The sequence below is a fragment of the Asterias rubens genome, chromosome 4, assembly GCF_902459465.1.
Source record: "Asterias rubens chromosome 4, eAstRub1.3, whole genome shotgun sequence".
Lineage (NCBI taxonomy): Eukaryota > Metazoa > Echinodermata > Asteroidea > Forcipulatida > Asteriidae > Asterias > Asterias rubens.
This window is the reverse complement of record NC_047065.1, coordinates 18901484-18913648: the sequence shown is the minus strand read 5'-3', so window position 1 is coordinate 18913648 and position 12165 is coordinate 18901484. Positions and strand designations below refer to the sequence as shown.

Below are 12165 nucleotides of genomic sequence, written 5' to 3'. Positions count from 1 at the left end.
GAAACCGTTTTTTATAAAATGCATATTATGGTTAGAAAGATGCTGTAAAAGTATTATACAATGATCCACACAAACATGCCTCGAAATTGCACGGTTTTCCTTTTTACCTCGTCGACTAACACATTCGGCGATTTATGGGAGTCAAATTTTTGACTCCCTTAAATGGCCGACCGTGTTACTTCGCACAGTAAAAGGAAAACCACGCAATTTCGAAGCAAACTTGTGTGGATCATTGTAGGCTACTTTTAAAACATCTTTCCAACCATATGCATTTTATAAAAAACGGTTTCAAGCGCTTTTTATAGACCAACTCGTCCGATCCAAGGCAACGTGTTCCTTTATAATGAGATGGAGCTTTGTAATAATTTTGACAACAGCCATTTCTCTCTCCAACTGTATCTCTCTCTCTCTTCAAATTTTGTCATTTATTTTAATTGAGAAAATAGAATTGGCTGTTGCAAGTTAATGATTAAATCATAAATGATATTCTTTATTAAGAAAAGGAAAACAGTTATTTGGGGGAGGCTCTTCATTTAAAGAAGTCAGTTGAGTCGATACATAGCCTGTCAATATGTTTTTACCCTAGATAGTCTTTCTCAAAGATGACAAGACAGCACGGGTGGGACCAAGAGATGAAGGGGAACAAGTACAGACTGAAAAGGGGTGGGGGGGTCATTGAAGGAGAAAGCAAAGACAAAGTTTATACTCATTTCCTTCTTGGATGTTCTTGAGACCATGAGGTTGAAACTCGGTGACCGTTGAATGGTCTGAGGCACCTTTTATCCACAATTACTCCAATATTGGTTACCTGTAGTGTCTCAGTGCCCAGTAAAACCATTATAAAAATAGCCTTGCCAGTCTGATTATAATAAATTATTGTAAAACGAGGAAGGTTGTGAAGAGGGACTTATTACATAAAAAGCTACAGGGGCTTTTCATGTCTGAAATGAAGTGACATAAAAGGACGATTTTTAAGCGAGGCAAGCGGGCTCCGCGATCCAATTGTTCACAAAGAAGTCCGTGATCAGTTGTTCTTCTTTTTGGGGAGTTTTTCTTTTTGTAATAACACATCAATGTGAATACACGAGGTTGATATGGAAAAGAAAAGTATTTTCAAAGGGAAGTCAGAAGTTTTAAGTGAAGATTTGCCATACATACCGCCCTCTTGTGGTTCAAAAGCCAGCACTGACTGGTTTTCGTCACTCAACAAGTGACACAAAACTGCCAGTACTGCGGTCTTGGGATTTCGCTAAAACTTCTTTCTATTAAAATAAAATAGTTTGACTTCATCAAATGATAAAAACAATGTTTTTCACACACCAGTAGTAGGTTCGAAAACATTTCTCTACCTACATCATGGAGGTATGGTTAAAGCAAGCTTGGTGGAAAAAAAAAGGCGTCCATTGTTTTGTGTTTTGTTTTACACCACGTGTTCCTTGTCATTTTCAAATTAATTGCCCTGCATATAAATAGAGCGGAAAGATTGCAACATAAATTTTGTCTCAAGCCCCCTACCCACCGCCCCCCCCCCCCCAAAAAAAAAAAAAAAAAAAAAATAAAAATAAAACACACACAACAATAACAACAACAACAACAACAACAACAACAACAACAACGTTCGACCAGGGTAGGCTTTTTTGGGGGGAGGGGGCCTGGGGTGGGAGGAGGGGGGATTAGGACATTAATCTGAAATATCGTAGTTTAAATTCCATCCCCATCTCTCATAATCATATTATTTACAACCAGCCTATTCATTTGTTTGTGTTCCTTGTTCAAAAGATTCTTACAAGTTACAACAATATTGTGAGATAAGAATCTTTTGTGCCGTGGAATTCCCTAAAGGGGACCTTTTCTTCTCTCTGCTGAACCTCGATTGAAGCATGGAGCTATAAAAAGTTATCCAGATTCCAGCTATCTAATCCCATTCTAGTTTCCATTCAAAGCGCTTAACTCTCTATGTTTCAAATGATGTAAATTGGTGAATTCATAATTAAATTATTAAATCTTGTTAAATTATTTATTTTTAACAATCCTGAACAAGACAACAGCACTCTAACGGGAGGAGTCGGGATAAAATCTAGAAATAGAACACGGGTTCTATTTCTATGGATACAAATCGATTTTCTCCATTTTCGGTGCGCACTCAATAGCCCAATCGCATTACAGAACCATGCCCCAGTATCCTATACAGCGTTAAATGGTGCGCTAAATACTTGATAGCTGCAGCACCAGACTATTCGGATTTTCAGCTGGCGTAGACGACGTGTGGTTGATAGAACGTCAACAAACGGTAAGCAAAAACCACGATTTTCCCTACTTTTCAATCCCAGCTAATTCGGTTGAAATATATGAGTGGAGATAATAGGTTCATGGCTTTACTGTGTCGATGTTTGTCTTTACTATTAAGGTGTTTTAAGGAACAGAGGTTACTTTTTTGTTAAGGAAGCTAAACTAAAGAGACAGTTCATGTTTGTACGGGTGAACGGCCGCACGTAGTGCAGCGCACCGGCACACTCGAGTGAATGGGGGCCGTGTTTCACTGTGGGCGTACACAACGAAGGTGACACACGCCCTGCCGGACTTGGGTCATGGTGGTGAATTTGATGGTGGTTGTTGTTTAGAAAAACAAATAGGGAGGAAAATAGAAAATATGGTTTGGTTCTGTTTCAAAGTAAGGGGTCTATAGATAAGAGTACAGGCATTTTAGTAATTCAGACGTACTGTAAATCATATCATCACTGAAATTATCACTCAGTGAGTTAGTAATTTGGCTAAAACAATTCTGCATTCATTTATCTAGCCACCACTTCAATTTATCTCCCTTAAAGTTACTATTTAGTTCAAGTTATTTAGTTATTTCCTCATCTGTCCATATATTAGGTTGATAGATTGTATTCAGAGTTTGAGAGGCACATTTTGATAAAAAAAAGTAAGTGTCAAAAAATCATGAAAAAAACCCAACAAATTTTGTTGAGGTATGGTGGTCTGTAGTGACACCGCTGATCCACTTCGATTCAAGATTTTAGTTGGGCATGAGTGTGCGATAGTACCGTCGGCGTAATAAAATGTGGGCTTGAATTTCCCTTTTTTAGGAAAAAATTAAGTATTTCAGCTTCCAAAGAATTTCTCCATTCCTCTACATGAAAAAAGTAAATCACTTTATAAATAAAAAAGGGGTGGCCGGATTTGAAGAAACAAATCTCCCCATCAATTCCTTTTTACTTGATATAAATTTTCCCTGTCTTTGGCTCTTTTTTTCTAAGTACTATTTATTGTTGTTTTTTCCAGGGGGGGGGGGGGAGAGAAGTATTGCCGATTGGGTGTACCAGCTTAAATTTTTTTTACAGATATTAAATTGCATGAAAACTGTGCTACAATCTTATAATATTAGACTTGCAACAGTTGGTATGCCACTCCATCTAGTTGAAATTTTAAATATTTTTCAGTTTTGTGAAATGAAAAATTACCTTGCCCTCGGCCGAAGTGACATTCATTGCCTGCCCCTATTGTGTAACCACAAAGGCCTGTCTCATTCTTTTCAGCACGCAGACTGGAAAAGTTTTCTTTTGTAAAAAAAACACCGTCCCTACAAGGGACATTTATAATTGAAGTCGATCATTTCAATGGGCAGTTTTGGGCACCAACCAAGTCAATGACCAGGGGCATGGAGACAATTGCCGTAGTCCTGATAAAGCCTGCGTAGGCATACTACACCTACATACACGTATCATTATGCACCAACCAAAGGGAATTTTTCATACAGATGCCCATATTCTGGCAAAAAAGTTGAAACATTTTGGACACAGCAGGAAGAGAAGGGAAAAAAATAGACAGAGAAAGCATGTTTTATTTACTCACTATTAGAAATATGTAAATTGAACACTTTGGATAGTTCATCTCGGCCTCTGCACCCCCCTTTGCCTTTGTTCGCTTTATAAAAGAGTGTTAAAATGGCTCATTTTAGAACCGATTCATTTGCGGTTCAAATGCAGCCTGCTGGAGTTTACAGCTGATTAATGTGTGATACCAGTTTTCACAGGGAGTAGCCTTAACGGAGCATGCTTTTTGAAACTTTGAGTTCATGTTTCCCATAGTGGCACTGTATAACACTATTTGTTGATTACAGGTAGCTCATAATCTCCCTTATCTTTGAGACTGATGTTTACACAAATTTATAATGTTTGTGTGCAAGCCACTGGGCTGATTGCAAAGTTCACTTGATGAAAAGGTTAATCAACACAAAACAAATCAGGAAAACAACATATATCATTGGGAGAGAATTTTATTTTATTATTTTAAATCATTGGTTGGAGTCCCATATTAGTAACTTTTTCTTTGTTTAACTCAAAATCATCCGACACATTTACAAAGTTTCCTTCCAAATTCTTTCTACTCTTGAATTCACATTTTGTTTGTTTTTTTGTTGAAATTTATCGCATTCAAGTTAGTAATACTACCTCAGCAGAAGGTAGTAGTCCCAGCGAATTTTCTATACCTTCTGCCCGGGTAGTAGTTAAAACTGGACAGAACTGAGTAGTCTCCCGAACATCCGAACATCTACTCCACGCAGTAGTAGAATTTAAGAGAGTTTTTTCTCTAAGAACAAACTCTACCTGGCAAGCAGATCTAAACATGATGGTGTTACCGCAAACTAAATATAAATGTTTTATTAGATACCCAGCTCCTCTTGTATCAATTATCATATTATCCACAAATCAATCAGCCATCTCATGTCAGAGTGACCCAGCCCATTTCCTATTCCCTCCCCCCCCCCCCCCCCGACTCCCCATTGTACCCATTATACCTGCTGGTTATTTAGCCCACCACTACTACAGCCCACCACTGTACAGCCTTATCATATGGGCTTGTGCAGTCATCCAGAGTTTTCTTTTTTTATACCCGACTGATGACGAATCAATGCTTGAATTCTCTCATAGCATAAAGGGAACATACCTGAATGACCCAGAACAAAAGACCAATACAGACCTGTGTATTTGGAGAAGCACAAGGTCATAGACGCAAAGTAAAATGTAATGTTATTTTACAAAGAAAATCAAATTTTGTTCTCAGCATACAGATCTATTGCAGTAGCTAAGTTTACTTTGTAGGTAATTAAAGGCAGTGGACATTATTGGTAATTACTCAAAATAATTATTAGCACAAAACCTTACTTGGTTATGAGTAATTGGGAGAGATTGATAGCATAAAACATTGTGAGAAACGACTCCCTCTCAAGTAATGTAGTTTTTGAGAAAGAAGTAATTTTCCACGAATTTGATTTCGAGACTTCAGATTTAGAATTTGAGGTCTCAAAATCAAAGCATCTGAAAGCACAACAAGGGTATTTTGAGATACATGAACATTAACTGTGAAGACTAGTCTTTGACAAGTTTTTTGTACAAATCATCATTGATTGTTAGTAACTTGTCTAATGTAGATTTCATCCGAGTGGTCATTTATAAATCAAATGTATTTTTTTGTCTCATTGGAAGTGCCAGGATGTTTTTTAACAGGCGTTGACAAGAACTAATCAGAACTTTGTACAATTGTAAAAAAAAAAAATCTTTACACTGGATTTTTACATGTTTTAACGAACTGTATACACGTACTATGTAGAATGACCATGAACTGTTGCATCAGATGAACAATGGAGTTTTGTGTGTTGGCTTGGCTTTTTATGCTACCAATTTGCCTCCAAACTTACAGACGTAGTATGTAGTGTTACTTTTAGCATCATCAATGCACGCCTACTTTATTCTTCATTCTTGTTTGTTAGGGCTTGGGCAGTTTTCCCTTGTGAAGGGCACCTCTGTGAAGGAAACTTAAACTTAAATTGTAACATTTCAAAGGGCACCAAGGCAATGGACAGGCCTCCATCAACACCGTTAAGCACCCGGCCTTCATCATACACAAATGATACAATAACCTTTGTTTTATAGAGGGAATAGGGGGAAAACAATTAGTAAACGTATCATATAATGTCAACTTGGGGTTACCCTTTTATGTACAGCGATGTGTACAGAAGTAAGCACTGATACTAGGGCATGTCAAGTGCTTTTTTAGTCCTGTCTTTGGAATAAAACAAACTAAGTATCACTGCTTAGATAAGATTCAAACAGTTTGTATTTAAACCCAGACACCAGCACGCTACAATGTTTGAGCATGGAGCATGCTCCATGGTTTGAGCAGGGTCCAATTTATAGAGCTGCTAAGCACAATAATTTTCTTAGTACCAAACTTCTTCCTTGACAAAAACAAATTTCCACGTGATTTTCAGGGTATTATAAGCAAACATCAGCTTAATACCAGAAAAAAACAAAATGCAACAAAAGAAAATTGGGTTGGTAATCCTGTTTTTATCAAGGAATAAATGACATGCTAAGCAAATTTTTGTGCTTAGCAACTCTATGAAATTGGGCACTGATGTGTAACCACTAGACTATGAGCGTGCTTCGTGAGAAGAGGCTCTAGATGAAATTTTGAAATCATCAATGTAGCATTGGGTTTTAAGCAAAAGAGATAAACTTATGTGCATCAGGGATAAAGTATAAACTATTTTTACCCGGAGTTCATGTACACCAATGTGTGATATTTTGTTCTGCAGAGACACCAGTTGTGGGCCTATCATTACAGAGTTCTTAAATGTAGGCCATACATGTGCACCTGGCAGATTATTTACTGTAGAGTGCATGTCATGTTCATAAGTTTTATAAGATTTCACACAAAAAAATAGGTCACAATTTCCAAATTAAGGTTATATTTTTCAACATATTCAAAGTCTGATCTCACATGTGCGGTGTTTTTAGTACCTGTCCATAATGTAAAAGAAATTGTACAAATTATTTTGTAATGTATAGCAACTGTATCAAGCAATTTATCTTGTGGTCAACACCGATCATTTTCATCTTGTACCCCTCCATCGCCAGAGGGCATCACATCACACATCCCATGCCAAATTAGCAATAAACACAAGACCCTGGACGTGCATAGCGGTCACACGACTACGCACCAAGATCACACGTAGGCAATTACCGACACAGCACCTCGTGAGGAGAGTAACCATGTCACCATGGCTTCCAGCTAGTAAGCAGTCTGTTCCTAAGAGGAGGGAACCGTATTAAAGGCACTGGACACTATTGGTATTATTACTCAAAATAATTGTTTTTAGCACAAAAGCTTGAGGGCAACAGCGAGCTGTTGATAAAACATTGCGAGAAATGGCGCCCTTTGAAGTACCTATTTTTTGACTTGAGAAAGAGATGTGTGTAATTTCTCACAAAATTATTATTTCTTCAGCTGAACCCTTTGATTATGCATAGCTGAAAGCACAGTGCCACAAGGGTGTTTTTCTCTTGCAACTTCAATGACCAATTTTCACCAAGTTAGAATACTGGCCTTTGACAAATTACCAATCGTGTCCAGTGCCTGTAAAAGAGTGCGTGTCCAAACTAACATGCTTGTTCACCGCCCATACGTTATTCAGGCATGACTCTACGGTCAGGGGTTCTCCTTTTCATAGCTCGCCTCCATGGTTCAACTAATAATCACACTGGTGTCACTACTTTGAGAGGATGGTTTTATGATGCTTGAAAGGCCATTAATGCTTTCTTGGTGATGACGCTAATGATTTCATACATTTATGGAGACCGAGAACAAGACAGAAAAGAGAATTTAAAAGGTGTCCATCCTAGAGAAATTCTAAAGACTTGGGTGCTCCGTGAGGAACTTTGTGTACAGAGTCAATGGGAGTTTATTAACTACATTGCCAAGGAAAGATGTCTCCACAGGGATGCTGAGAATATAATGTGTACACTCCACTGTAGGACACAGAACCATTTTTTATACACGGTACTACATATACATGTATAGGGCTCATTCTTAACATTAGCCCCTCATACATTGTATAAAAAATGCTACTAGACCTCTCAACTTGCCCTGTATGCGCCTTAAAACTGTGCATTCAATTGGTTTAAAATGCTCATATTTCTTCCATTCATTGTAACTGAATGTGATTGCTAAATGCATCAGAAAGATTTGTCATGACAATACATACTGTTTAAATTCAGTGCTTCTAAAACTTCCTGTGGGCAAGTGAAACCCATCTAGTTTATTAGCCCGGTTGGCTACACAAATGTACTTTTTAAACCAAAAATCTTTTAGAGCGAGTCCTGGTACAATGTACACACATATATAGAGGGAGCTGTGCGTTTCCAAAGGCACCATCTGCTTTTATAATTATGTGGTTTAAATGCGCAACGATATTATGAACAAGACTGGGAAGTTCAAGCTGAAAATCTTTCTGGATTCTGACTTTTTTTAGCGATAACATTTCATTCTCACACTCTCAGCAACAATTGACCTTCATTGAAATCTACTTCTTTGTTAAGAACAGAAAATTATTGTGAGTGAAAAAACCAACCTGCAGAGTAGGTTTTGTACAAAGCGTATGTCATGCAACGAAACAGACTTGACCTGTCAACCAGTGAATACTGATCAACATTGTTGATGAATTGAAACACATCAATGGCACAGTGCACTCACAGGTTGTGAATCATCAAGTGTGTGTAGGTGCGTGTTTGTTCTGGATAACTTTTTGCCAGACAAAATTAGTAACAATCCTTGTAGTGGTCTGATGCTGTGGACTTCAGAGTGTTGTTCAACCCTCGCTGTATACAAATTATTATCTTTTTAGACTGATGCAAATTTGATGTTTTAATACTCTGTATACCATGCAAAGCTTTACAAACATAACTGAAATATGCCATCTTGCACTGGCTGTTAATCGTTTTGTTCAACACAATTATAAAGAAAGCAATACCGAAATCGATGCCACAAAAGCAAAACCAAAGGTAATACTTGGTGCAAAACAAATGTGGTTGTGGATCTACATGAAGATGCAAAACTAAAGTGTCATAATTAAACTTGCTCCAAGTCCTTGTAGAGTTTTTTTTGTAAAAAGCAATGGAAAATGGAATGATTTTTTTGTATAAAGCCTGTTTAACGATGACTTCTGTTTGCTGTATTTCAGGCTCAGCCATGATGACGCATTCCCGAATGTGACAAATTTACCTGCAGTTCCAAATGAGCAACTTTGTGTCATTAATTACGTCAAGGATGTCCCACAAACACCCCTACCATAGGAGTCAACCATGTTGTCGTGTCAAAGGTCATATGAGTTAAACTTCCTGAGGAAGCGGTGAGAGGAAATCAACTAGGCAGGCAGATTGTCTGTTGTTCAGTTTGGGAATATAACCCAGCCAGAGTAGGAGCACGGGAAAAACCAACAGGAGTACTTCAAATGGACATACTCTTTGCTTTTATTCAGATCACATGATCAGATTATTGGCCCTGTTACTTCATTAAAAGTTTCGTTATCAAGAGTTATTTCCTTTGGAGCTAAGGGATTGATACTGTTTCGACGCCCGCCATCGAAATGACTAGTCACGATGAGCTTGTTGCCGAAATGGCATCGCTGGAACGAATGAGCGTGCAGGATCGTCTTAAATTAGCCAGGAAACGACGAGCGGCACAGCTGAAACGATGGACGGCCAGCGACAAGGAGTTTATCAAGAAAAGCCGGAAGAGTGGAATCGGGCGGTTTGATAACGTCAAGAAAGGACGGAGGATTCATTTTGCGCACAACATTCAGCTGCTTGAAGCTGCGGCAAGGGGAGACATTGATGAAGGTAAGACATTGTGAATGTAATACATATATGTACATGTACTTCAGAATAGTGCCTCAATAAAATAAATCTGTCTACAGTATGCCGCTGTTTACTTAAGTCATGCGTTATTGTCTGTATCAGCCTGAAATTTAATACGTAGTGAGTTTCGGGATGATTCACAAATAAAAGTTATTTCTCTTCATAAATGTTTGAAGAACAAAGCAATAACATTCCACCAAAATGATATATTGAAAGAGTTTGATATTGAGCAGCTCACAGAATGTATGGTGCCATTTGCATCCACTGAAATCATGTTCATCATGTGCCATTTCCATGAAACATTCACCTTACGTTTATGTTGTAAGATGGGGCTCCAAAACAACAATTATGTTCATAATACTGAACTATGCAGTCCTTGTATCGCACTGTATAATATCAAGCACGACTGGTGTCTCAAACCACTCATTAGGACATGTTCATTGTATGCAGAGTTATGTTTGAATTATGTGTTGCCACTTGCCAGACTCACCTTGTAGGGGTCTATTAGAGGTTAATGTGGAAAGAAATCTGCAGACAACAACATGCGAGAAACAACTGGGGAAGCCCCTTTCTTTGCCCTGGATTCTTGAACGCGCATTCAAAAACACAAGGAGAACTATTCTTCTACCTCTACTTGCCCATCCTAAGGATAAACCAAATAATGTTTTTTTTTTGTTAAAATATCTTGCTCAAGTATAAAAGTGCCATGACTGGGAACAGTACATGTACCCATGCTCATGACAACACCAGAAATTGAGTTCAGTGCACTGAATGACATGACGGAGGGGATGTTTTCAATCAGACATTCACTTTTGAAAATGTTTATTTTCCAGGGTCACTTTACAATGTTTTAGCAAACTCATGGTGACATTTTTAAAGTTGTTTTTCTATTATGCTGAGTTTAAGTTCCGGATTGGTGGGGAGGGGGGGGGGGGGGGGGCTGGGTATAGGCTTGACTATGTGAATGTGTGATGTCAAAATTTGTACATGTATTCGCATTCACAGAAAGAATATGAACCAGGCTTTATTGTATGTAGACTGAGAGTGATACCAAATTGTTTTGCCCAGACAATCAGACAGTTTGTCATTTAAATGATAAGACTTGTAATGCGCACATATTATTATTATTATTATTATTTAAAGCCTACAATGTACGTCATGTCAGGTCATCCCTTGTTCTCAATAAAAGAAAGGTACCTTTTTTCCAGGACTAATCATGCCTGATAGATGTAAATATACAAATTAAACCCCTGTGTAATTACTGACCCAATTACTGACCTACTATTTACATGTACAGGACCATTATCGTAACTTTGAGCTAATTTTGTAGTCATTGCATCGATGGCTATAAGTTGTACTGTTATGGGGATTTTGTGTATGATCCTATTCCAAGGATTTCCCTGCATGTTTACCAGCATAACAGGATCTCGCCCAATGAGAGATATAACTGATAAGGCCTCGGTTATAATAGCAAAAATATAACTCTGTATCCCTGTTATTGAAGGGATGTCCGTTGTGATTGGACCATTTGGACTGAGCGATGTTTATTGATTATTTTTAGTTTGACGAAGGTGCTTGTACCCTGTGAAGTGATTACCATAGTGTTTACATTAGACACTATACAATGCTGTAGTATTGTGTGCATTATACATGCTAGGTCCATTGGGTATTGTCTGAATAATTATTGTGTTGAACATTTTACAAAGTGTGTAGTTTTGAATGATAGCACAAATAAACTGTGTATCCTATAGCCTGCAATAGTATGTCATAGTGTTGAGGGCATACAATGTAGTAAACTAGTGTGGTACCCAGTTTGCCGTAATACACAAACAGTGTAGTATAGTCCCATTGTGCACATTATTACATTGTACAATGTAGGTGGGTGTGTACACATAATGTTGTCTGTTGTTTGTTTAAATGATCTTACCATCAAGCATTGTCAAGGGAACTCGGCAAACTTCCACAATGGGATTTTAACACCAAGCCGGCAACAGCCATTCTCTCTCATGCAAACATTGGTTTAACCATGGATTAATGTCTCAGGATTATATGAGTTTCACAATTAGAAATAGTGACTCAGTAGCTAGACAACATCCTATCCTTGTGAAATCAGTGGTTAGCTTTGTAGGATTCGAACCCACAACCTTGTGATTGCAAGTTCTGAAGTCTGACCACTGGACCACGATGGTGACCACATGTGTACTCATACGTAACTTGTAATATAGGTTGGTCAATTTGCTGGAAAATGTCACGGAAGAGTTGTCAAGTTACATATACACTGTATACTCAATAACAACTTGGAATTGGACTATTTGTGGCCGAAAACCATACGTACACGTATGTTCAGTTTGGGTTTGCATTTAATTTTTTTTAAACTGATACTTGGTGTATAATCCACAGAGTTAAGGGATCGGCTGTTACCCTGTCAAGCCCTTATTATAATTGTTTGATCAGCAGTTAG

General features: G+C 38.0%; 1 protein-coding gene across 1 annotated transcript in view; it reads left to right on the top strand.

Moving 5' to 3' along the window:
* The first annotated feature begins 2218 nt into the window (after positions 1-2218).
* Positions 2219-12165, top strand: part of LOC117289427 (protein phosphatase 1 regulatory subunit 16A-like) — a 69951-nt gene continuing 60004 nt past the window's right edge. The window contains exons 1-2 of the mRNA XM_033770548.1: positions 2219-2290; positions 9029-9686. Coding sequence (XP_033626439.1) covers positions 9434-9686 — 253 coding nt within the window. The 5' untranslated portion in view covers positions 2219-2290; positions 9029-9433. The remainder of the gene's footprint in view (positions 2291-9028; positions 9687-12165) is intronic.